We start from the raw sequence: 27489 nt of genomic DNA, 5'->3' as shown, positions 1-27489 counted from the left end.
ATGTTTTACGTTACATCGCGACCGTAGGCTCGACCAGTACAAATTTTCCTTTCGTTGGTCTTGGGCTGAAAGCCACAACACAGAGCCACAGTGTCTTCGCCATCGCCATCACCATCGCCACCGTCGTCGTCGTTGTCCGTTGGTTGTGTATCTCACACAGCGGTGGCGGCTCTCACGGCGCTTGCCATTCCGTCCTTTTGGCTCTGGCGCGATTCACCGAGCCGCGGTGGGTCGGCGGTCCGCATTTCGGCGTGTGGTTTTATTTGACGATATCGCTCGAATATCGGCGGTCGATGTTTTTTGGGTTCGCGCTGTTCGCGGGTTGCTTCGATGGCGCGCGCGAGTGCGAGTGTTTATTTTGCATGCTTTTTTTCGTCTCTGTTGGTTGCTGCTGTAGTGCGGAATTAGTTTTGATGTGATTTTGGTGCTTTTACGGCGCGGCCTGCTGCGATCAGCGTGGATTAATTGTGTTACCCGTGTAATGGAATGAAATATATTGGCGATAAATTGTGAGGATTTAGTGTGTTTTTGAAGTGTACGATTGAAAGAAAATACTTGTGATATAAAATTGTGAATGGAAAATTTGGAAATATGTTGTCAGACGTGTCGTACCAGAACTCAGTGATCAAGGAGAATACGATGAGTGTGGTACAAGTGCAAAAGTGTTCCCAATCGCAGACGCCGGTTATCAGTTACCGTGCGTCATCCGGGGAACCGTGTATCCCGAACAGCACCACGGTGGGACGGATCGAGGAGGTTCGGCCACCGAAGGAATTTACTGTAGTGCAATCAACTTATACCAATCATCCTAAAATTATTAACAGTGTAAAAAGCATTATGCTGGAGAGTTCTGCTATGCGTAAACCGATTCACGTCGGAGAATATCCGCAGGTTCACCATCATCAGCAGCAACAACAGCATCTTCCTAACCACCATCAGTATCCTAAAGGACCGATACTATTAGTCCAAAAGACTGAGGACTGTGTTCGGTATTCGCATCCGACTCCGTCTTCAATGAGTCAACTATCGCAGCAGGCTCATCATCACATGCTTCCGGTAGCAGTGTCTCCTGTTTCCACCATGCACCACCAGGTAGCACCAGCTTCTCCGGAAAAACCACCGGTCATAATGGATAATAGTGTGGCCAGCAGTTCCAAGGGAGAACCGGATCTTAACATAGGTAAAATTTAAATTTATATCGTTTACTAACAATCAAAAACTTTCCCTTTCCATCAATGCCAATTAATCCGTCAGAGATGCCACTAAACAACAAATCTAAAACATAAACCACGATCGTCATTTGCTTAGACGCGGGGGGATCGCGATAAAGAGAAAATTTTGCTGAAAATTTCACCTCGCCGAAACGAAAAGAAAAAAAAAATAAAACACAACTCCACTCTGCAGATTCAGCCAGGCAGGCAGGCAGGCAGCGGCCACAGAGTAGTAGCTGCTGCTGCTGCTACACGGTCACCAGTGCATTGCCCTTCCATTCATTCGCGAGTGAGCGAACGAACGAATGGCTAAGGCAATGCCCTCGTAGCCGTGAGTCGTTGACCTTTCTCTTCCAATTCCATCCATCCGATCCAACGCGATCCGCACACAGAGTGAACGAAGCAGCAGCAAACGAGCAGCTCACTGCTCACAGCCTGCTTGCTTTTTGCTCTGTCTTCTTCTGCTGCTTCGCCATCGTCCACCGACAGTGGGTAAATGGGCCTGAATTGATAGTTTAATGTTTTGTTCTAATGATATGCCTACTTTGATGCTTCCAAAATTGCTTTCGTTTTAAGGGGTATTTTGGTTTCGTGCGCTTGATTTACACTTTCTCCCTTATTCCCGAAGGGCAAACCATAAATAATCATGCACTTTAAATCAATTAGAGAGTCAATTACAAAATCGCTTCCGCTTAGAACTGAACCCGACTCGAACCCGGGGCCCTCAATGCCAGAGTTATTGATCGGTGAACTTGAACTTTCTCCGTTCTAGAGTTCAACCGCTTTCTTCAGCCCACAGTGATCGGTATCGAGAACCCCTCTGTGCTGGCTGACGACTGTAAGAACATTCTCTCCCTTCTCGCTTGCATATTTTTATGGACGTGTAAGCAGCAACAAGAACAACAACAAACCCGATTTGGTTAGGGTTCCGCTTGGGAGACGCGTGCGCGGGAGCGAAGGCAGGCGGCTGCCCTTGATTTTCCCTTCCTTATACACGCAGTGCACTCTGCTCACGTTATGCTTCACGTTAATTGTGAACCTCGCTTACTTTGATGCAATTCAAAGGGGGGAAATGTTGAGAGCGTGAGTGCTGTTGTACTACGTTGAACAGTGAGAGATAGCAAAGACGAAAACGCCTAAATGGCGGCACCGTACGGTTGTTGATTTTAGTTGGCCTCGACCATGTGGACCTTGCTTCGCCTACTGTGTGAGAGACATATGCTCGGTTTGTTCGACCGTGAGGTGTGAGTGAGAGTAAGGTCATTCCCCGATCCAATCGCAGTGGGTTGTTTGATAAAGATCCCACCAAAAATTGATGATCAGGTTGGCCGTGATATTTCGACGTCATGACAGATGGGTTCAGGGATAGCCGGAAGCACGCTGATCACTCTCAGATTGAAACGCGAGAATCAGAGCGACCGTGAGAGAACCGGGAAGAGCACGTTCGGATGGTGGTCTCTCTTCTCGGCAGGCACTCAGTGGCCGCGAGAGAGAGAGAGCGAATGAACCCAACAGTGAACTCTATGCTGGGTGACATATCGCAGCAAACAGCCGATTTCAAGTGCACCCGCTGAACTTGAAATGGGACGTTGACGTTGGCTTCGGTCGAACGTTGAACGAGCGCGCGGCACGGCACTCTGATGATGTGTGCAATTTGGATGTGCTCCTTCTCCTATCGTCGGACCGACCGCCCGCGCGCGCTCGCCCGACCAGCGCAGAGCTTCGGACGCCTTGGCATTCACGAGACGTTCACCTTTTGTGCGTTCTTCCTGAAACAGCTGCTGCTTCGTGACAACGGTTCCTCGAGTGGGAGCTGATAACGAAGTGTCAAGTATGATACAATTTGAATAGAGAATGACGGGTCGCAAATTATTTTCGCGAGGGGTTTTTAAACCTGTTGAAGGTCCTTCAGGGGGTAAAACGAAAAACAGAAATATCGCGGTTAGATAAGCGTCAAGGTGAGCGAACATTGTCGTCAGGAAGTGGACTGTGTTTTCGTTGTTCCGAGAATTCTAGCTGACCTTGGTAGTTGCTTATTTTGGCAAATGGCCGATAAAAATATTTGGAATTACTGATGGATTGAGCGGCCTCCAGGGTGCCCGATTGGTATGGGTCGTTGTTCAACTGAGGGACATTTTAAAAATGGCATCGCTGGCATTGATAGTAGGCTGCGCTGATAGTCTGGCTGGTGATTTTTGTTATCATAAACGCCTGCTGCGATTGGACATACAATCAGAATTTTCGGATGATAAATACAAATATACGAGCCGCTTGCTTTGATTGGGGCAAACTTTATTTTATTTATTCATATGTTTACATGAATATTTTTGCTCAAATTAACATCTATTATCGGCCCTTAAAATATTTTTCGCTCGGTTTCATTGTTTGAAATTGGAATTAAAATCAACAAAAGACATAAAAACATAACGTTGATTGGCACCAGTAAAATCGGTGAAATCGACAAACAATACCCCCGCAAAGATCTAGAAATTTAGCCAAGTTCGATAACCTTTCTTTCGCTACCGCCTCGATCATGCTGAAAACTAGGTGAAAGTGAACCCATTTCCACGCAGCCGGCGACGGACAACATTAGCGCGTACCGTACGTACACCACCCCACAAAAGGCCAATAAACTCCCAAGATCATCGCAGTAGGCAACCGTAGGCTGCAGCATAATAAAAAAAAAAAGCGCCACTTCTTCGTTGGTACCACTTTCACAAAGGCGAAAGACCTGAACACGCCGTGCGCGCGCCTTTCGTTCGACGGCCTCCAGTTTCTCGCAGTGTGCTATGATCGTACACCAAAAACCGTCTAGGGTTCAATAGACTCGGGGTGCATCTAATCTCGTTTTTCCCCTCCCTCCAGCAGCAGCAGTGTTTCGGTAGTCGTCATCGTCGTCGTTTCGACGACGACGACGTCGTCGCGGTAGGCTATGAACATTTTACTATTTGTCTCGAATTTTCTTCTTCTTCTTCGCGCACACTCGCTCGTGAACCATTCCGAGTTCAAACGCGGATCGAATCAAAAACGGCAGTGAAAATGTTACCTTAGCTACCAGCTAAAGTCAATGACCTTCTTTTTCTACTGCTTCTGTTGTACATACAACACTACACGATGCTGCATCTCACCCCCGTTCGACATCACTCTCACTCTCGTTAGCTGCGTCGTCGTCGTCGTTGTTGTAGGGCTTCTTTCCCTTTTTTTTTTTTTTTCGAAAGGTGACGTTTGCTGCACGACAACCGGCCGCCCGCCCGCGCGCTTTTGAGATGGTCGGTTGAGGATTTTTGTTTGTTTTTTTTGCTTCTGTTGTCTAGTCGCCTAGCTACCGTTCAGTGTTGCCGCTTGTTCGAATTGTTCTGGGAGGGGACATTTTTGGGTAGAATTTTCTGTGATAAGGTATATATTTTCGGTGATTTTAAACTATATTTTAAGTTATCAATCAGCTGTGTAGATTGTAGTTAAGCTGATGGGAACTTTGTTGAGTTGACAAAGTCGGTTTCATGCATACTTCGAAATTTAATACAAATTAGTTGAATATTATTTCGACGGACTAGTGAGAAAATTGTGTAATTTCTTTTAGTACAATAAAAGTTACAAACGTTTAAAAACTTTCAGTTCGATTTTTTCAAAATTTTGAAAAAAGCAGATCATAGTTAGGAAAAATTGATCTTTCCATCGCTTGCTCATAGAATCTTTGAATCTCTGAACCTTTAGACTATTAGATCTTTCAGCTCATTTCGATCTTTGAATCATCTGATTGAATTTTTCGGGCTCTAGATCGCCTTCTGATTTTCCAAACTTTGGACATTTTTAGCTTCTGTACCTTGGATTTGCAATCAAAATTAAAAAATCGGAGAATCCCAAAATCTAAACATCCAAATTTTGGGTTTCCTTAAATCTTGGAGCTATAGAAAATCAGAATAATTATTTTGGAATTAATTTCAAGAGTCATAGAGCTCAAGAATCTAAAACAAACTGATGAGAATCTCCAAATTTCAAATACGATTTTATCATAAGCTTGAATCTTGAAACAAACAAGATGTGTTATTTAAAAAAAAATCAATTAACGTATAATCCAAAGAATGCGAAAAGTTTGATTTACGTCGTATGATTTAATAACAAAAAACTACGGATACAGAAACTCGGTAAAACAGCATAACATGTAAATAAAACTTCCAAGAAGTAATGAGTTCCACTTCATGCATTCAAAATACCTGGCATCCATAAGTTTAGAAATTCATAATATGTGGGATCTCAGTTGAATTTCAAGTTTTCAAGAATTTCGAATCTTTCCGTTCTTCGAATTTGTCTAAAATTTCAAGAAACTAGCAAATATCTCAGAATCCAAAAATAGATCTTTGTATCTCTGAATCTTTAAAACCTTGAATTTTTGAATCTTTGAATCTTTGAATCTTTGAATCTTTGAATCTTTGAATCTTTGAATCTTTGAATCTTTGAATCTTTGAATCTTTGAATCTTTGAATCTTTGAATCTTTGAATCTTTGAATCTTTGAATCTTTGAATCTTTGAATCTTTGAATCTTTGAATCTTTGAATCTTTGAATCTTTGAATCTTTGAATCTTTGAATCTTTGAATCTTTGAATCTTTGAATCTTTGAATCTTTGAATCTTTGAATCTTTGAATCTTTGAATCTTTGAATCTTTGAATCTTTGAATCTTTGAATCTTTGAATCTTTGAATCTTTGAATCTTTGAATCTTTGAATCTTTGAATCTTTGAATCTTTGAATCTTTGAATCTTTGAATCTTTGAATCTTTGAATCTTTGAATCTTTGAATCTTTGAATCTTTGAATCTTTGAATCTTTGAATCTTTGAATCTTTGAATCTTTGAATCTTTGAATCTTTGAATCTTTGAATCTTTGAATCTTTGAATCTTTGAATCTTTGAATCTTTGAATCTTTGAATCTTTGAATCTTTGAATCTTTGAATCTTTGAATCTTTGAATCTTTGAATCTTTGAATCTTTGAATCTTTGAATCTTTGAATCTTTGAATCTTTGAATCTTTGAATCTTTGAATCTTTGAATCTTTGAATCTTTGAATCTTTGAATCTTTGAATCTTTGAATCTTTGAATCTTTGAATCTTTGAATCTTTGAATCTTTGAATCTTTGAATCTTTGAATCTTTGAATCTTTGAATCTTTGAATCTTTGAATCTTTGAATCTTTGAATCTTTGAATCTTTGAATCTTTGAATCTTTGAATCTTTGAATCTTTGAATCTTTGAATCTTTGAATCTTTGAATCTTTGAATCTTTGAATCTTTGAATCTTTGAATCTTTGAATCTTTGAATCTTTGAATCTTTGAATCTTTGAATCTTTGAATCTTTGAATCTTTGAATCTTTGAATCTTTGAATCTTTGAATCTTTGAATCTTTGAATCTTTGAATCTTTGAATCTTTGAATCTTTGAATCTTTGAATCTTTGAATCTTTGAATCTTTGAATCTTTGAATCTTTGAATCTTTGAATCTTTGAATCTTTGAATCTTTGAATCTTTGAATCTTTGAATCTTTGAATCTTTGAATCTTTGAATCTTTGAATCTTTGAATCTTTGAATCTTTGAATCTTTGAATCTTTGAATCTTTGAATCTTTGAATCTTTGAATCTTTGAATCTTTGAATCTTTGAATCTTTGAATCTTTGAATCTTTGAATCTTTGAATCTTTGAATCTTTGAATCTTTGAATCTTTGAATCTTTGAATCTTTGAATCTTTGAATCTTTGAATCTTTGAATCTTTGAATCTTTGAATCTTTGAATCTTTGAATCTTTGAATCTTTGAATCTTTGAATCTTTGAATCTTTGAATCTTTGAATCTTTGAATCTTTGAATCTTTGAATCTTTGAATCTTTGAATCTTTGAATCTTTGAATCTTTGAATCTTTGAATCTTTGAATCTTTGAATCTTTGAATCTTTGAATCTTTGAATCTTTGAATCTTTGAATCTTTGAATCTTTGAATCTTTGAATCTTTGAATCTTTGAATCTTTGAATCTTTGAATCTTTGAATCTTTGAATCTTTGAATCTTTGAATCTTTGAATCTTTGAATCTTTGAATCTTTGAATCTTTGAATCTTTGAATCTTTGAATCTTTGAATCTTTGAATCTTCGAATCTTTGAATCTTTGAATCTTTGAATCTTTGAATCTTTGAATCTTTGAATCCTTGAATATTTGAATCTTTGATTCTTTTAATTGTCGATTTTTTAATCTTTGAATCTTTGAAACTTAGATCATCGGATTGAGGATTCGGATGTTTGACTCTTTAGAACATTATGGCCTTGGAATTTTTTTTAAGATCAAATCTTTGCTTGCTATCATTTGCTGCCATGATTTTAGTGAGTAATTCTTTTAGAAGCGAGATGTTTCATTAATAAAAATATTTGTGAATTTAATATTTCAAAATTTAATACAAAATTGGGTAATATTTTTCCAACAGACTTTTGTAAAAATAGCATATTTTTCCGATACAATGAAAGTTACAATGAAAAGTTACAATCCTGTTTTCCGAAATATTAAAAACAGGTATTGAAAGGTTGAAAGGAAAATATTAAAAAAATGAATTTTCCATTCGTAAAGTGTTTACGGTGAATTGCACGGCAGCAACTGGGTATTTTTTCACGGTGTTTCGCAATATATTTTGGAGTTTGCTTTCATGCTTGTTGGTCGTGAAATACTAAATTTTCGAGCTAATTTGCGTGTTGATTGTCCAACTCTGTTTTTTTCAGGAGGCTTCATCCGCAAAGTATATTCGTGATCTATTTCGCTTACAGCATTGTTTCGTTATTCAACGAGAGATTTTGGAAATATTTAGTGTTGTTCGTTAAATCCCGCTTGGCCAGCCTATTATTCAACCTCATTTCTGACAAAGCCGTTGATGCAACTTAAAATTATTCTGAAACATTAACAGTGAATCTCGACTAAATTTTTCTATCTTTTGATGATTCTTTACGCTCTGATTTTCTGTTGGAAATGCTCCTTCGTTTATTCAGTATTTGGAAAAGGATGCAAGCGCGAAGTTCGAATCTAACGTGGAATTGATGTTTTGTGTGCTACCTGCTAAATTTATCTCACATAACCGTCTCAATTGAATAGCCGAAGCGCCACTAGTATCAATCTAGCTTCTTACATCTCCTATACAATTCGGTCTATACAACAAGTTCATGCAATTTACACTTACGTGACTGCTGCATCCGATGCATTGGTCACGATCGTCTTGAAATGAGCGTTAAAATGGAAGATTCCGTTTTTTTTTTCAGCATTTGCAACTGCATCCGGTGTTCCATAGGGAAGCCACCTCGGGCCAATCAGTTTTCTTTTATATATGAATGATGTGCACCGGTTCCTTAAACGCCTCAAGTTGGCCTTTGCGGACGACTTCAAACAGTTTTCCATGATCACTTGCACGGAAGATTTCACACAATTGTTCCCTTTTTGGTAACAATCTTCAAAGGATGACTTCTGCTAAAGTTAGAGGAGTCATTCGCGATTCCAACTAATCGGTTTAGATACTTCTCGGCTATCGGTGAAATGTCGAAGGAACCATTTTATATTTTCGATATTAGTCCCGCTTTTCTTAAACAGCTGACTTTCAATATTCATCAGCGTGTCTTACGATTTCAATCATTCTTTCGACCTTTCTGGCGACAGAACAAATTCCGGTCAAAAATGGAACCCGTTGCTAGCATGTGTTGCCTTTTTAACCAATTAGGTCTTTGGCTTCAATTAAGAGCATTTCGAAAAAATTTCAATCGCTTTTAGAGGATCTCACAAGACTACAGAAGATTTTGTTATTTAATGTGATTTCACAAAATGTATGAAAATTCCAGGTTTCAGAGTATTTCAAAAGATTTCCTTCAGAAGATTCCAAAATTTCAGAAGAACTCAAATGATGACATAACAACGTCAACAGTCTCCGCAACGTTTTCGTTATTTTCTGTGATTTCAGAACATTTTCTAAGATTTCAGAAGACTTCAGAATATTTCAATAGATAGTTTTCCAACAGGTTTCAGAAAATTTGGAAATATTACTGAAAATTACTGAAGATTTCAGAAGGCGTCAAGAGATTTCAGTATGCTTCCAAAGGTTTCAGCATGATTCAGAAGTTTTTTTAAAAAATCAACAGATCTCAGAAGGAAACGTTTGAAAATTCCAGATAATATCAAAAGAAGTCAGAAGATGTCAAACAGACTTCAATTACATTCTGTCACCGCACCTAAAGCTTCAAATGCTATTCAAGACAAATCAGCTGCTAACTTGTATTTATATTTTTACATAGTTTTAGTGCTCGGAATGTGACCCATATTGATGGCTCTATCGGAAATGGCTGGAAATTTTTGGTTTTTCTACGTCGATTTAGAAAGTATTATTTATAGTGGTCATGAATGCTTCGAAATTCAATAAAAATTTTGTGAATATCTTTCCGACCGAATACTGGAAAAATTGCGCAATTTTTTAAGTACACTCGGGTTTTTTACGCGGTTTTTTACAATTTTTTTATGCGGATTTTCCAATTAATGCGATTTTTGCAAAAATATTATAAGTCATTTTCAATGCAAACGACTTAGACTTTTTTCTGAAAAGAATTTCTAAGTCCTTTTAAATGCAAAGAACTTAGAAGAATTTTGGCAGTTTTTATTTTGTGCGGATTTCGTAATTAACACGGTTGTTGCAAAAAATCTTCCAAAAAAAAAGTTCTTTTGAATACAAAAGACTTAGAAGATTTTCGGAAAGATTGAAGAGACGGGTCTGAAAGACTCCTTATGGCCCGCATCCCAACAATATGGGTATTTTCGGAATGAACTTGAAGAGTAGGTGCCAGAAAACCGCGTTAATTGGAAAATCCGCGTAAAAAACCTCGTAAAATACCGCGCCAAAAAAAGCGCGTGAAAAAAACCGGAGTGTATTTTCAGTCTGTTTCAAAAAAAAACTCCTTTCGGGGAAAATAATCGTCTTTAATCCCTGACAACTACTTCACGGCCCCTTAGGGGTCCGCGGACCCCCAGTTGTCAATCACATGTATAGAGCTTTTGGTATTTAGTCAATAAAATTATTTTATGGCGAAATTTTATCTTCTAAAATTTCGAAAATCTTCTGAGATGCTTTGAAATATTAGGAAACCTTCTGAGTAAGCGGAAGTCTTCTGATATTATCTAAAACCATGTGAGATCTTCTGAAGCCTTCTAAAATCGTCTGAAGGCTGTGGAAGTATTTTGAAAACTGCGGAAAATTTTGAAATCTTCTGAAATCTGAAAACTCTGTAAATCTTGTAAGCTATTTTCAAATAATATGAGGAAGGAACTGAAATATTCTGAGACCTTCTGAGATCATTCTGAAACCTTCTAAATTTGTCTGAAAGCTGCGGATAACTTCTAAATCTTACGAAAGCTGAAATCTTATGAAAACTCCTATAAATCTGGAAATTTTCTGAGATTTATTGAGTTAAACTGAAATCTTTTGGGAATTTCGGACAATTCTGAAAAGCTTCTGAGATCTCCTGAAATATACTACATATCTTCTGAACTCTTCTAGTATTTTCTAAAAGGTTCTGAAATTTTCTGAAATATGAACCAATTTGATGTCTCAAAACCTTTGGAATATTCTGAACTAAAATATTTCTAACTCTCCTGGAATATTTGGATTGACGTCCGTCGAACTCATTCATTCTATAATTAAAATCACCGAAATAGTTAGAGCGTCTCTCTTTTTTTTTTTTTCTAAATAAGAATTCCTCTCAGAAATTGTGTTCTGATTTACTAATGATAATTTGATTTGTTAAATAAGATTCTAACCTTGCTCTGATTCAATCTTTTTCAATTGGAATGATGTACATATGGTTCCAAATTTTTCCTAGCTATTAGTGAATAGTTCGTTGAACGTTCTTTTTGATTGGATAGAACATTTTTTTTCATAATAACTGCTTCAAATAGTTTAGGGATACAAGAAATGATTGCTATACCATGGTAATTAAATAGATCAGAATTTTTTGTGCGACTTTAAAAATTTGGTGCTAGGTAGGATCTTCTTTTCCATGAACTAAGAAGAATGTCAGACTCAAGTGAAATATTAAATAACCAAAACAAAGGAGCTATCAGTTCCAGTGCTAAGCTTTTCATAAGTAACGGGTGGAATCCCGTCAGGTCCAGAACCTTTAGAAGCATCTAATGTTAAATTAGTTATGGAATTTGACTTTGCCGAATCAGAATCCGACACTAACTTAGTGACAAGACTAACCTAGCCCCGAAACCGGAGACACTTTTTGTCTTCCTGACCAGTTCTTACCTAAAATTTCTCTTCTAAAGAGAAATATATCAGAGAGCAACATATTCTGATGTTTCAAAGATTTTCTTTCATTTAATTCCACTATGTTATAAATGGAAGAAAATCTTTGAAACATTACGTACATTCCACTAAGTCCTCCGTTCGCGTATATATTGTGAACATATTCTGGAAAAAAAATCAAAATATTCTCGATCACGATCTTCTTCTAAAAATGTGGTGTAGGTTTCTTGAAAGAAAGTTGCAAAGGTTTCGCCGATTTCTTCCAAATTGACACCAACATTTTCTTTAGGGTTCAAATTTAAAGAAAAGTTTTCTTATTTTAATTTTTTTTAGGTTACGTTAATAGCAAGACACTCAATGTAAAATTTGTTCAAAAATTTGGCGCAAAAAATATTTTCCTTTTTGACTATACTTCTTTTGTGAAAATTACGTATTTCTCTTTAGACAAAGTTAATACAGCGAAAATGCGCGCTTTGTCGTTCTCTAACCGTATGTCTTAGATAAATTTCTGTGAAAATAATTTTTTGAATAGTTTTCCTCGAAAAAAAAGCTTTGTTTGGATAGGGCATTCTCAGTTTCAAGATCATTTTAATTTTAGATTGGAAATTCAACTTTCCCATATTTGTTTAGATTGGATTGCTTTACGAGGCCACTGAACAAAGAAACTTTAAAAATAGATGACGCCTAGCCTTTGCATTGAAGAAATACTTTCTCGAAGGCTTCAAACAGCATAAAAAATTTTTGCGAAATATTTCCTGCTATAATGTCGACCACTTCGCACCCTTCTTTCGATCGTGTTAAAACCTGAATTTTTAAATGAAATGTAAGGCTAAAACACACTAAATTGAGGTGAAATTGTCTGCGAATTTTTTTAGTTTCAGCCCGTAGTCTTTAAAAATCAATCACTCAATTTGACAAAAAAAATAACATTGTGGATCCTTCAGTTTTAAGTAACAGTAACGCTAAAGTTATGTGCCGTGTCAAATAAACAGAATGAATAAGAAAATATTCAAACGAGTTTGGCAATTAAAGATTGTGAAATAGATCTGGCACCAGCGTATACAATCTCGCGACACATCGCTGCGCGTTTCGCGCGCTCTCTTTTCCTGCAGCCGACCCGACGCTGATACGCACCGCTTGCTTAGATTTGGATGAAAACAGAAATTTTCCTTGGATGAATCACGAGTTTTTTTGTTTCTAGGGCGTTTTCGGTTGCAGTTCGGATTCGCTCAAGTCTTTGACATTTTCGTAATTGCTTCTATTTGGGTTTGTCAGTTTGTAAGTTTTCTAAAGTTGCAATTCGAGTTAATTGTTAATACTAATTTGTTAACAATTCGAATTTCAACTTTAGAGAAATTACAAACTGGCAAACCCAAATAGAAGCAATTACAAAACAAAGAGCAACAACAGTTCACCACACCTTCCGACGCTTTTTTAGTCCAAAAGGTACGGCGTTGAAGTCGTGCAGCCGCCTGTCAGCACCTTCGTGGCACAACGCCTTCATCTCGTGACTCAAGCTACTATAAACTCCGAGCGTGAAAATTTCCCTTTCGCCAGAGGCACCACTAGCCCAAATAAGTATCAGCGCCATCATTTCGGGGTTTTGTTTTGCACTGTCGAAACCACTGACTGTCACTGTCACCGCCTCCGGTCGGTCCCCCTTTCCCTTTACGATATTGTCAGTGTCATTACCCTTTTTCTCATTTTCTGCTCTCATCGATCGCTAGTGCCAACCGATGCGCATTCATAGCTTGCTGCGACTACCAATTTTCAATAGAGCATAGCGTGATGGTGTATTGCGACGGCAGCGGCGGCGGCAGCCGCAGAAGTGCAAAAATGCTGTAGATCCGATGCCAGAGCCTACCCGCCACAAACGAAAGTGAAAAGTAAAAGTTTTACTTTCCGAATTGTTCCCGTGTGGTGGTGGGCACCCCTTGCTCACGTCTCACGCCACCCCGATGGGGATGGCCATCGTGATGTTGTGTTGTATGCGCGCGCGTGCACTAGTGCGCGATCGATTAATGCTGCTGGCTTTCTTTTACTTCTCCGTCATACCACGGTGCAGCCTCGTCTCGTCATCTTTTTGCTCGGTTCGTTCAATTCAAAACTAACTAGCTAGATGAGGTCTTTGACACTGACTGACTAGGCCCACCAAAGCAGGCTGCTGCACCACGGTGACGTTTGTTGGTGGAGTGAGGTTGTGCATCGAAAATTGATCAATCCGATGCTTGCCGGAGTCAAACCGAACCGGATTACAGCTGGGTGTAGATGCTTCAATCGATTCGGTTGTTTCGGGCTTGGGTCGTGAAAGCGAAAGTTTTGCATTTATGCAGGGACGGAGTCTGGTTTAGGTTGGATGAATTGATTTTGTTTGAAATATTGTCCAGAAAAAAAGCCATCAAGAGTCTTTCGAAATTGTCTAAGCAGAATTAAATCTGTAATGCACGGTTTTAGAATATTTTTTTTTGTCTGGAACAGAACGACGACGACCTTTGAAAAGTAGAGTTGTATTTTCTCCTAATAATTACTTTCACCCACGAATTAGAGATTCATCAAAACACAAAAAAAAATTCAATGAAAATTTTACACCCCTTAATAGTAACAGGTTCGCGAAAAAGGAAACTATCTTCATGCGTACGAAGAGTTCAATAACCTTCGGTGGCGCCGCTGACACAGTAACAGTCAACGTTCACCACCTATATCATTACACAGCCAGACCAGTCACCCTCCCACAAAGGGTAACCTTTTTCTTTCCTTCTTTTTCCCCTAATTCGCCCTAACCTGCCAGTCGCTTCCCTAGAGAGGACTGCCAGAGGTGTTAGCATGTTTCCCCCTAAACATCCCCGGCTCTCCACTCATGACTCATCGAATATCGCAGGAGGCTGTGCAAGCGATGGTAGCAGTGTTGCCACATTGGCATCGGTCACCAACTGTGTAACTTTTTTTTTTAATTCTCAGCCTACTGCGGTGATGTGAAGACAAAAAGTTCTTGAATGAAAGTTGCCGAATTCTATGAAAACAGTGTTTCGAATTCGAGGAATTTTTGAAACTAGAGCTATGTTTCCGAGAAATCACATATCGAAGAATTTAGGGTTATAAAATCAAGAAATTTGAGAATCATAACATTAGAGATCTCGGAATCAGACAGGTTTGGATTTTAAAGAGACAATTGACTCAAAAATTAAGGGAAAGGGGTGGCTTTCTTAAAAAAAATCTATTCAGACATAAACATTATTGAATTATTGGATTATTGAATTAAGAAATCATTTAATGTTGGGATACAGGGCTTCCTCCTGGAATCCAGTAATTTCGGAATTAATGAACCACGAAAGCTCTATATCAATGTAATAAGAAATAGAAAAGGGTCTATTATTCTATTCCATGACTAATATATATAGGGATGATTGATAAATTTCAAGGAAAAAGGAGTTTTAAAACTTATTAATTAGAGTTAATTGGAATCAATTGTCAGTATCCTACGATGTGGATAGAGTTTGATCTAAAAAATGTGAGGTTCAAAGAATACACAACGTGGGAGTTGTTACGTGGTTACCTTCTTACGTATCTGAATGTGACGATTGGAATCGTGTAAATGGAACCAACCAACGCAGCTTAACAAAGGGTCTATAACACCCGGTAATTTCATATCCAATTCCCGGCATTATTTTAAATTTAACATTGTCTTGAAAAAATCATTAATGTTGCATGTTTCTATATTTTTTTCATGAAATTCTCAGATTCAGTAATATTTTGGATTTTTGAAGCCCTAGACGTCCGAATACCTTAATCGATTTATTCTGTTGAAGGCATGGATATTTTTGACACCCGCAATGCTGATCTATAAATGTCTTATATTCCGAATCAGCATGATTCCTAGATGAAATTACATCCCTCTGGTCCGTTCACTCGGAATTTCAATATTCGATGGTCACAATGGCAAGGGTAGTGTATTGATTTTCCGGGACCAACACTTCGAAGCATCAAACCTCTTCAAGTAGTCTCTTCTAATGTAAGAAATCTTCCGTCAATAATAGAATAGTAAACTAATTCCTACACTATCTAGCGCTAACAAACAACAAAATTCATCTGTAGTTGTCGCTTGTTGTTTCACGAGAACCCAATGTCGTGCGATAGAACATAGATTCACCTACTTCGGACCAAAATTAACTCCATCCACTTCATACCTTTCCAAAACATGCTTGGATTAGTGACAGGATTGATTCCAAACCAAGCCAGAACAACGAAAGATTGTTACAAAAGTTTCTACTACCACAGTAGATTTCCGCTCTGTTTGTTATGAAACTTGTATTTTCTCAAGCACAGCTGCAAATGGCTTGTCAAACCAAATATTTTTCTTCGGCGCAAATATAAGGTTCACAACACAAACATTTCAACAATTTACAGCAAAACTTTGCCCAATAAATCCTTTGGAATCAGCATATCGTCCTGCTCCAGACACTCTCGGACGATCGTGCAGGTGATGAGCATCACCGACTTCTGCATAGCGGTCACCTCCTTCTCCAACTTCAACTTCTTCTAGTGCCTCCTCGAAACAATTCCAGTCTTTGAATACATAACAGGAACGATTCTCAGAACCTCGTCAACCCTCAAAATCTTCTTTAACTCTACGGCCAGTGGGCGATATTTGGAAAGATTGTGGTTCAGTGAAAGGGGAAAGTCGATTGTGGTGACTTGGCGTCGACCCTTGTGATAGACCAGTATACTGCATCACGTCTTCCCCCATCGCATTGATTGAAGTCATAAAATAAATCAGCATAGTCTTTCACAGCTACGGCGAGCACAGCGTCGATTTTCGATACAAATGGATCGTGATGATGATCCAATTTCATTAGTGGTAAAGATGATTCAAAGATTTCACACCCGTTCGTGTTACTAATAAACACATAATCAAGCAGCCTTCCATGCACGTTCCGTTAGCCAAATAGTTTACTTATTGTAGATCAGAAGCAATCGGTGTATCACATACACTCATCGGTCAGCTCTGCATTAAGAATATCATCTTTTTCAACCATGTTTCTGTTACTACTACAACGTCGTAGTCAGAAGCAGATATGGCAGAAAAAAGATCGTTTGTTTTAGTTCGTAGGCCACGAACGTTTTGATAGTACACCGTGAGTGTGTGTGTGATTAGTTTGTTTGTTTACGGTTTCGATCGTCTTAAAGAAATTAGAGCTATGTGATATCAACTTTGAGCGTAATGTCGGGGGCTAGTGGTATCAATGAATGAGATACGTAAAGTGAGGTGGTGTCAATTCAATCCTGCGATTGACCATGATAGTTCCTTTGCTATCCCGGAAAACAAAAACGGTTACATTCTCGATCGACGGAACTCGCTGCTTAATCAATTGCATTGACTTTCATTTTATTTCTGGTGTATAGTGAGAGGCTCACATTCCACCATCAGTTACAAATCGCCGCAAAATGCAAATGCTTTGACTCAGATAGGTTGCTGGACAGATGCGAGCAAGCGCGGTACCCCAATTGTTTCGAACCAGATCCAATGTGCTCGTTCGAGAAACATACCCATCTAGTAATCGCAAGCAGCTACTACGATCTCTTATTAATAGATCATGAACTTAAACAATGTTATTTTCATCGGCCTACGACAAGCGCGATTCATTGAGCCTGTAATTGACATCGTTGAAATAAAGTAGAAAGATGAGTGGTTGAAAGGCGACTTCCCTGTGGGATGCCAGACGTAGCTGTAAACATTTCAGAGTGGCCATTGTTGTTGATATATTCACGATAAGTTGACGTTGACGTTTTTCATTTTCCAACCACTATGTGTTTCTCGCGATCCCATATTTCTTGGCCAATTTTCAATGTAGAGACATGACACTTTCATTGGAATGTTCGAATAAAAATACGCTCAAAAATTACAGTCGTAGGAGAAATTAGATAGAAAACAACCATTCATAGCCAGTAGGACTCCGGCCGGAGTCCCAAGGGTTGCAGGTTCGAATCCTGTCTCTGGGGGAATTTTTTCATCAAACTTGCTTTTGGTTAACTCAAAATTTCTCTCTGTTTTTCCCGTTGGATGCCACCAAAAAGCCTTAAATAAGATGTTGGCAATTACGCCAAAAACAAACAAAAAAGAATTTTTTGTTTAATTGGAACGGCGGGTTAAAAAAGTTAAAAGTTAAAAGTTAAAAGTTAAAAGTTAAAAGTTAAAAGTTAAAAGTTAAAAGTTAAAAGTTAAAAGTTAAAAGTTAAAAGTTAAAAGTTAAAAGTTAAAAGTTAAAAGTTAAAAGTTAAAAGTTAAAAGTTAAAAGTTAAAAGTTAAAAGTTAAAAGTTAAAAGTTAAAAGTTAAAAGTTAAAAGTTAAAAGTTAAAAGTTAAAAGTTAAAAGTTAAAAGTTAAAAGTTAAAAGTTAAAAGTTAAAAGTTAAAAGTTAAAAGTTAAAAGTTAAAAGTTAAAAGTTAAAAGTTAAAAGTTAAAAGTTAAAAGTTAAAAGTTAAAAGTTAAAAGTTAAAAGTTAAAAGTTAAAAGTTAAAAGTTAAAAGTTAAATGTTAAAAGTTAAAAGTTAAAAGTTAAAAGTTAAAGTTAAGAAGTCAATTTTGGGAAAAAAAAGAATGTGCGTTATCCCCTTTTTGGACGCCAGCTATTCATTTGTTAGATGTAAACATGTTTAGCCCTAGAGATGGAAGATAATAGATCCACTGTACGTTCAACGACCTAAGATTGTCCTCAGAAGGACGCTATTTCCACTGTTCTATCTACTGCTTTCTACTAGATTAACGCCATCACAATTTGCCAAGATGGATAGACTGCGATGTTATTAGTTGAATTCAATGATACGCCATCTTTACGTCAATATAGGTGATTATACTGCCAAAGAGTGCTTCGTTTCATCCGGAATTCCCTCAAGGCAGCCACCTCAGTTCATTGATTTTCTTACTGTACTTCAACGGTGTCAATTTTGCTCTGGAACCGTTCAATTGATATTTTTTTCAGAATGGTGCCAAGTCAACCGAATTTTCACGCGGAAGAAAGTACCCATCCGATTTAACGGTGCTGCCTTGATGGAGAAGTGGTTCACAGAATGATCTGTGTGAACGATCTCGTGGTTTAGATTGACGAGCAATTGACATTCAAGCAGCACATTAGCTACAGCCGCTAAAGTATCCTGCTGCTGTTTGGGATTCATAATGAGAATAGTCTTTATAGCTCTATAGTTCGGACAACGCTCGACTATTGCTTTCTGGTATGGAACCCTTGCTACCTCAACGTTTTTGGAGCCTGCGTCAGTCTGGCGCTAGCTTATTCCTGTCACTCAGTTACTGTCGGATTCTGATGCGAGGAACTCGAAATGCTTCGTTTGTTTAGTTTTTATTTGACCAACTAGGTATTGGGTGTTGACTGTGCTGGGGATATACGCATTGTTTTGGCTGAGCGCATTTGGTAAATCTTGTCACAGTACAAATATTCAATTGGAAGTTATAAACTCATAAGGTTTAGAGAACTCATTTCTTAAAGTAACGCTATAGCTTGTTAACAAGACATCTTTTATAAACTTTTTAATGATAAATGAATAGCATGTATTCATTGGTTCATTTGAATGTTATGTGACACCCAGCGGAGCTATTTTTTAGAAGAATTTCAGTTCAATTTCTGTTATAAATTCGACCTCATCAAATATATACTATTTTGAGCCTCAGATTGTTACACGGATTTCTTGTATTTTCGCTTTTGTAGATTATTTATTTCGGGCGTTTGAACTGGTGAGCATTTTCGCCCTTACCCTTTCCAAATGATTACTGCCTAAGCTACTGCAAACAGACTTATTTGTTTCTATCGAATCTCAGTTTCTATGCATTTTTACCGACATCTGAATAGCTGAAGTTACAACAAAGTAATGTATCCTTTGCTAGTTGAAACTCGGACAATATTGACAAATGCCGAGATTCTGGTTTCTAAATTTGCTGAGAACACGACTATGTGCGGAATTTTCGGAGCTGAATCGAGTACGTATAAAGCAATTTCACGGAAAAAAGTTGAACGATCTCTCAGAATTTCGATATATTTTAAAAGATCATTTATCATTAGACTGATCCTTTTCGCGTAAAACTGGGATCCGAAGTTCGCTATTATTCATTATTGTTTTAAATGACAGAATCGAATACCTGGCTCATCTCAGCAAAAAAATATTAGCTTTTATTCCGCGGTCGTTTGTCTGGTGGTTTCTCTACTAATAATTTTTCATGGCGTGATCAGTCAGAAATGCTGCCGATGAACATTAACCAACAATGAAACGTCGATAGATTATTTTCGTTTATATTTTCTTGCAAAGTCATGTGGCAATCTTTATTTTACTAATTTTCGGAATTCCCCTGATTTTTGGCGTTCTAAGAGAACCCTCACCTTACGAGTGTTACTAATCGGATTGTCTTAGCAACCTAGACTCATGTCTTCAGTTGAAGCAACCAAAAAAATGGCGTTCATCTTCACTAGACCATCTCTTCTAGCATTCCGCACGTTAACATATAAACGCTTAAGACCTTCGCGATCATCCGCGCTCTCGCAAACATGAAAACACCATGATGATTAAGTGAATGTTTTAGCACTAATAAATTTATAAATCCTACAAGCACCTAAGTTCGCGCAAGCGACATACACCTTAACAAACGAACGCTCGAACCCTTCGCGATCATCCACGTATATCAAAGCCCGCGATCTCGCAAACAGGACAACACCCCGGTGACTAAGTGAACGTTTTAGCACTTATAAATTTACAAACGCGATCTCAAGAGTAAACCTATAAATGCACGCGTTCACGCGATCGTGAAACGGTTACGTACAGAAGTCCCTCCTCTCGGCCATAGCAACCTAGGTCCATGCATTTAGCTGCACCAAAAAAAAAGACGCTCCTATCCACTAAACAACACCTTCCGTGGCGACATGACCGGGAACTCTAGTAATATGTAACAACTCACTCTCTTCTAGCATCTGAACCGTACACCCAAAAATTAAGTATCATTTTCACGGTCCGCGCGCGATCAACCAAGAAAACACGCGAATATGCGAATGGACGCACGGTTATAAAATAGTATTTATACACGCAAAGTTGCATACACGCTAGCATACCCGACATACGCTCGGGCCCTTCGCGATGATACACGCAATCGTGAAGTCCCTATTTGAACCATATTTTGAATATCACATTTAGAATCATGGCCCGCGGCAATTGGCCTTCAGTAGTGTTTTAGTTTGTGACACTTCCCGTCTCTTCTGTAATTGTAGTAAATGATTCTTACGGGGAGTCATTCCGAGATCCTAGCTCTACAGCTCCAGTAGGATAGTCGAGTAAATTTAGTTGCGCTTAAACACCATCATTTCACTGTTTTCAGGGCATTATATTGGTTCTTAATAACGAGACAAAGCTGTTGATGCTAATTTATTCGTGTGCCATTCAGTGGTGGACGAGTAATTAATGAAAGGCACCATCACTAACATGGTAAAAATAGGCACTTTACCCTATAACTAAATTAGTTATGGAGAAGCGTTTCGAGCTCCTCTCATCAGAATCCGACACTAAAGTAGCCTCAATCCCCCAGTTCGAAAAACGGAGACGCATACACCCGGTGGTCTCATTACCTTTTACGAAAACTTCTTGCCTTGCCTTGCGGGTCATCACGTCTCACGCTAGTTGTTTGCCCAAGAACACAAGTAGTGTCTCCGTTTTTGGAGCCAATCCGGCGCTAACTCAGTTCTGTCACTAAATTAGGATTGTGATGAGAGAAACTCGAAATGCTTAATTTGTTCACTTTTTTATTTGACCAACTAGATATTGGGGGTTTAATGTGCGGGGGAAATACGCACTGTTTCGGCTGAGCGCATTTGGTAATTCTTGTCGCAGAACAAATATATTTAAATGGAAGTTTGGGACACAAAAATAAGATCATTTTCGGTATTAAATGATTCTACATCTGAAGGTTTATAGAACTCACCCCTTAAAGCAACGCTATAGATTGTTGGCAAGGTATCTTTTATAATTTTTTTAATGATATACAAACAGCATGTGTTTATTGGTTCGTTCGAATTATTTTTCATTTATTTTTATAAAAAATTAAGTATAAGTATCAGTTCTGTAATAAATCCAACTTCATCAAACTATATTATTTTGAGCCTGAGATTGCTACACGGATTTCTTGTACTTTCACTTTTGTAGATGATTTATGTCGGCTGTTTAATGTGGCGAGTACTTTTGCTCTTTACTGTGAAACTCTTTCGAAATGATTACTGCCTAAGCTTCTGCATGCACACTTTTCTGTCGAATCTCAGTTTTTGTGCATCTTTTAGCGACAGCTGAACAGCTGAGATTTTTACGAACTAATGTAACCTTTGTTAGCTGAGACTCAAACTTCGCTGAAATTCATTACACAAATGTAACCCCTCAATTCGAATTCGGAGTACGAAATATATGGGACGATCATTTCTCATTGGACTTGTTCTCTTTACGTAAAACCGTATTCCAAAGCTCGCTATCCTTAATAAAAGTGTATATTTTTCAAGTATTCATAACTTTTGGATTGATTTCTGTTTTTGTTCGACGATAAAATTAGATTTAATATTAGTCTTCGATTTAATTCCCCGTGGGTGACTTACTCACCAAACGTTTTACGTTACGTAGATATTCGTGGATGATCGCGTTTGTATGTTTGTGTTGGTGATCGGGTTTGTCTTGTCGCAAAGGACTCGAGCGTTTGTATGTCGCATGTACTAGCGCGTGTGTCACTTGAATGCGCATGATAAGATCTTTAAGTAGTTAGAACAGTATATTAAGCGCCTATATTGGAAAATTTTGACTGCCTCAGAAATACTGGAGGAACTTATCTAAATTTATTTGGAACCATATCCAAGTACTTAGATTTCATGGTGGTAATTTTAGATCAAATCATTTGAATAAACAGTTATGAATCTGGGTTACATGGCCAACAATCCCAGGCTGACCAATCAGATTTGAAAGTCATCAATTATAAATCCGGAACGAAACGTATGTTTTTACAATTTTATCAAAAGTCGTTGAAAGCCACGTATATACTATTTTCCGAAAAGTTGTGTATTTTGATACCACAAACACTTTTTAAGAACATTGCAAGGCAGTTAGGTCATATCTCAAATGCTATATTAATATAAGTTATGACTCGTTGATTGTTAAAATTCTTTTTACTAAATAGTAAAAAGAATGTTATCAATCAACGAGTCATAACTCCAAAAGTTTTAATAATTCAGACTTAGTGTCTCACTTCTAGAGTGATTAATCCTTGAAAACACATCACCAAATTAAAGGGTTTAAAAATTCATAAACTTCTCCTAAGGTAACTTCAACTAAAAACGTTCGATGCCGGCAAAAACACTCTGTGAATTGGTATACTTCCATATGACTGACATGAGTTTTGTAGATATTGACTGAAGTTCTTAATAGCTGTTCAAAGTTCAGATATTTTCTGAAGTTTGGGAAACTTTTTTGAAACTCTTCAGACAGTTCTAAAGCCTGCCAGTGGTGTATACATGATATTTACTAAAGTTTCCTGATATTATTCGGGCTTACCTAAAATGCTGATAACTTTGCTAGAGACGTAGATCTGCTCTAAATTGCATAGAACTTCTGTAAAGTTTAATATACCTTGGAAAATTACTTTTTTTTTTAATTTGATCATAGTAAACCATGCTAAACTTCAAAGAGTTTGTGGGGTATATTCATACTTCAATTCCCTCTAAAGACACCCTCTGAATATGATTTGATGATTTGGCAAGCAATTAGCGAATTAAATTGGCATGAAATCGTATCGTTCAACCCAACTTAGCTTTACGGTGCCAATGACAAACATCTTAAAAATTATTAAAACTAGGGGAATAAATTTTGAAATTATTTTTTATAGTAAAACTAAGAGAACCTTGACCATTCAATCAAGCTTGAATAGCGAAAGTCATTTATGACTTATTGCATTTTATAATTATGCAGTATTTCAAAAACCACTACTCAATCGACTTTCGCCAGTCCCGCTTAACTACCACCCTCCCACACACACGCATACGTACTCATTACTCATTACGATCTTATCCAACAATTATGAATGGCATTAACCGACACGGCAAACGTAGGAAAAAAAGCTACGATAATGAAACTGCAGTTTCCATGATCAATTGCATTTTTCACCGCTCGAGGTCACTGATGCAATGCCAACTTTGTTATTTGATCGAGTCGGCACGGCAACGACGTTACCAACATCCAACACACCGCCGCCCGACGAACGACGCTAGCTGGCTGGCTGACCGGTCGGTTACAGTGTGCATGTACGGCGCGGCGGCGCCTAGCTTACTACGATTGGAGCGCGCGCGCGTTCGGTCGGTCATTCACTTACTGGTGGTTGGTCTGTGCTGCTGACGCAGGCGGCAGCCTGCAATCAAAGAAAGGCCTACCCGATCAAAAAAATGGTGAAAGTGAAAAAAATCGAAAAGAAAGTAGAGAAATTCCTCCCTTTGCCGCCCTCTCTCCCCACGGCTCAACCAACAGACAAAGGCGCAATCGGAACCGTTGATGTTTTGATTTTGTACGATTCTCCTTTCTCCTGCCACAGCCTGCCCATCACCATCACCCAGACAGGTATCCGTATCACACACCAACCAGCCACAAAGATTTGTAGTTTTTCCTCGTGTGATACCCCGCCCGATCCACTCTTTCCTCTCCACACACAGAGATCTGCCGTGGGCTTCTTCACAGCCTCTGCTTTCAACTTTCTCCTCGATCACCACCACCACCGCTGTTTCCCGCTTTGCCTAGGCAGGCGGCTTGTCCTACCGAAGCGCACTTCGCTGCTCGCTTTACTATTTCGTTGCCGTTTTTTTACATAATCTTCACATTTCTCGCTTTGGCTTGCCTCTTCCACCGAGTTGCGCCAGAGCCCGAACCGCGTTATATAACATTATATAACGAACCGATCAACAACTTTCTCCGGATTTGGAAATGCTCCATCTTCTTCTTCTTCTGCTTCTTCGTCTTCGTCTTCTTCTCGGGGGTTTTCCTGATCTTTCTCTTCTCACATTTGGAGCGGGGCGAGGAACGATGATCGATTTGCTCGATGGATTGTTGGCTACGCGCAATTGAGTGATAAACATGGCCACCATCCAAGCTGGACGCTGGACTGTGGACTCTACGGCTGCTCTGTACGGCGCGGCGGACGGTCGGTGTGTGTGTTCGATGTTGGAATGTTTCCTTTCGCTTTCGCTAGCATGGTGCCTACTTGGATTGGTATCAATTTGAGGTTTTTTTTTCTTTCTGCACGGTTAACCACGTTGTCTATGTACAGTGTGGACTCTAGCGATCTAGTGAGATGATGGAGATGGTGGATGAGTTTTCCGAGTTAAGTGGGGGAAAAAGCTGGTCGCTTTTGGAAGAAAGTGACGTTTAATGGGTTTTTTTTTCGGCAGCGGGTAATTAGGCTAGTTTATTTAGGTTCATTGTTTGTTGGCACCACTGATTTCCTGAATTGGTGGTTTGATCGAGGTTTGAAGATAGAAAAGAACAATATTTTGATCTGTTGTGTTCTCTTGTACAATGTAATTACTACTTAAACGTAGTAGGCGAACTCAAAACATAGGCATGCATGTTTGAAACGTATTTATCGTGAGTAAACTTAATTACATTGCGTCTATTGCTTCATACCGACGGTTTATCTGAACTTATCAGAATAACAGTGGTGCCAGGTCACGTGAATTATTTCTCACTGGAACATATTTAAAATTCGAAAGTGTTAGTTTTGTTGTAATTAATATTCAATAATTTACACATTTTCAAGCGGAATACAGTTATAAATTGGTAGATACCCTGAAAATCGTTCCATAAACATATCACCGAAACGTCACTTTTCAATGAATTTCTTCCACCGGATAAAAGTAAATGTTCAAATCCAATTAATTACTAGCTTTCAAAACTGCCAATCGCTAAAACTATTGTTTTTACGTTCATTTTCCAGTAACGTTCACTTTCGCGCGCTTCGTTTTCCCACCGTTTCGACAATCGGAACCGCATCAGTCACGCACATTCGAAGAAGAAGAAGTAGAAAAAAGTGAAATCTCCAGCGAGGTTAATTTCGGTATCACTAGGTTAGATTTCGGTTCGATTGAACAGGTGGTTTACGCGGAAAAGTTCATTGCTCCGTGAGGAAACTTCACTCACTTTGAATGAGATTATTAACCTTTTCTGTAGTAGTGTTTGGTTTGGAATCAGTTCGATTGATACGAAATGCCAATGCTCAACAGGCAATGACAGGCCGAATGAGGCTGGTGTCAGAGCGCGGCGCGACACGGCAGCTGCTGTGACGTGTGGACGTGATCCAGTTCTGGAAAAGAGAACTTTTCTAAAAGTGGAGAAGTCTTCGGACATGTTTTTCTAGACATGAAAAGTCTACGGCTTTGACTTTGTTGGGAGTCATTTTTTGTGTGGCTTACTTCAGATTGGGGGTACTATTTCACCTTCAAATCTATTCAAATTCCTCTATAACCGTTGTTTAGATTGTAAAAGTTCTGACGGTTTAATTTCAACCCTACCTCCATCTTCTTTGTATTTGTTTCTTAGTTCTTTCGCTGATTTGCAGGAAGAAGTGAAAGTTACTGGTTAGGAAGCCGTTTGTGATTTGGCTGATGATGTTGAAGGTTGCTTGTTGGATTAGATCAACATAGATGAGTGGTTCGTCTTAATACAGATCTGGCACGAGAGGATCTGGTCTTTATAAGTACATAACGTACTTCGTAGCGCATAAAAATATTTTTCTCACGTTCTCGCAATATCAACACCGTTAAAATACTTTAGAAGAAGTATCGATAGATTACAAACCTATCGGATACCGTATATCGAAAGTATGCGGTGACGTGTGTTGTAAGTGAACAACCTGTTACCAGTTGTAAGCACAACAAAGCTTACTAACTCGGCTAAACTATTGAACGATATTTGTACACAGTTTTGTGTATGGTGGAGCTGTAAAAATGTGACTTCCGTAAGCTTAAGATCCACTTCCACCGGATTATTTTTGGCTCCACCAATTGTCAAATCTTATCCAACTTATTCAATATCCAAGTATTCGTCTGAGTTTCAATTTCTTTTTTTTTTTTACAACCGTGCAGATTCCAATAAAGATAATATTTAAGATATTACCAAAAAATCCTTTTGATTGTTCCATTCTGTCTGCCATCTAGTTCGTAATGATTTTCGTGAGATTTCAATTGATTGTAGGAGATGAGAATAGCTGGTAGGTCGATTGCCTTGGGTTCGGTTCCCATCCCTACACATACGGTTATGATGATTTTGCATAAATCTCTTTTAACAGGTTACAACAATCGCAGTTACTGCCACTTAAACGATGGCAGTATTGGACTAGTTCTTTTGGAATTTTGGATTCTACGATTCTTGGACTCTTGGACTTATGGACTTTAACTTGACTTTATCGTCTACGAGTCGAAAGTGGATGAGAGACAAAAAGTCTATGTGCCCAAAATTACAATAATCCAAGAGTCGAAGATTCGAAGAGTTCGAGAACCTATAAGTTAAATTGTTGAATAATCCAAAATCCCAAGTGTTGATAAATTCATTTGTTCAATAGTCCAAGAGCCGAAGATTCTACGTATTCAAGAATTGATGCAGAGCACAAAACTCGAAGTGTCCTAGCACACAAATGTCAAAGAGTCTTGGACTTTTGAGCCCGACTTTTCTGTGCTTGCTATTCCAATATTCAAAGAAACTTTCTATTTTAGGTTCTTGTAATCTTGAGCATAAGATTTCCTGGACTCTTAGAATCTTGGGCTCTTGAACTCATCGACTTTTTGGATTCTTGCATTATTGGACTTTTGTAGACTAAGGACCCTTGGAGTTTTTGGAATTTTGGTTGCTTGACCGCTCGACTCTTGGATTTTTGGAGTCTTAGACCTTAAGGACTTGAAGCTTCAGATTTCTAGGATTCATTGATTCTT

At 38.2% G+C, this 27489-nt stretch overlaps 1 protein-coding gene across 3 annotated transcripts in view; it reads left to right on the top strand.

Moving 5' to 3' along the window:
• The window catches only part of LOC131690984 (ecdysone-inducible protein E75-like), a 356539-nt gene that overhangs the window by 153634 nt on the left and 175416 nt on the right, over positions 1-27489 (top strand). Inside the window, exon 1 of one of the 3 annotated variants that reach the window (XM_058977102.1) lies at positions 232-1180. The exons of the other annotated variants lie outside the window; for them this stretch is intronic. Within the exon in view, the coding sequence (XP_058833085.1) occupies positions 592-1180 (589 nt within the window). The 5' untranslated portion in view covers positions 232-591. Of the gene's footprint in view, positions 1-231; positions 1181-27489 lie in introns of those variants that run through there. 3 annotated transcript variants of the gene reach the window in all.

This window comes from Topomyia yanbarensis, chromosome 3 (assembly GCF_030247195.1).
Source record: "Topomyia yanbarensis strain Yona2022 chromosome 3, ASM3024719v1, whole genome shotgun sequence".
In the NCBI taxonomy this organism is placed as follows: Eukaryota; Metazoa; Arthropoda; class Insecta; order Diptera; family Culicidae; genus Topomyia; species Topomyia yanbarensis.
This window is presented reverse-complemented; position numbering and strand designations above follow the sequence as displayed.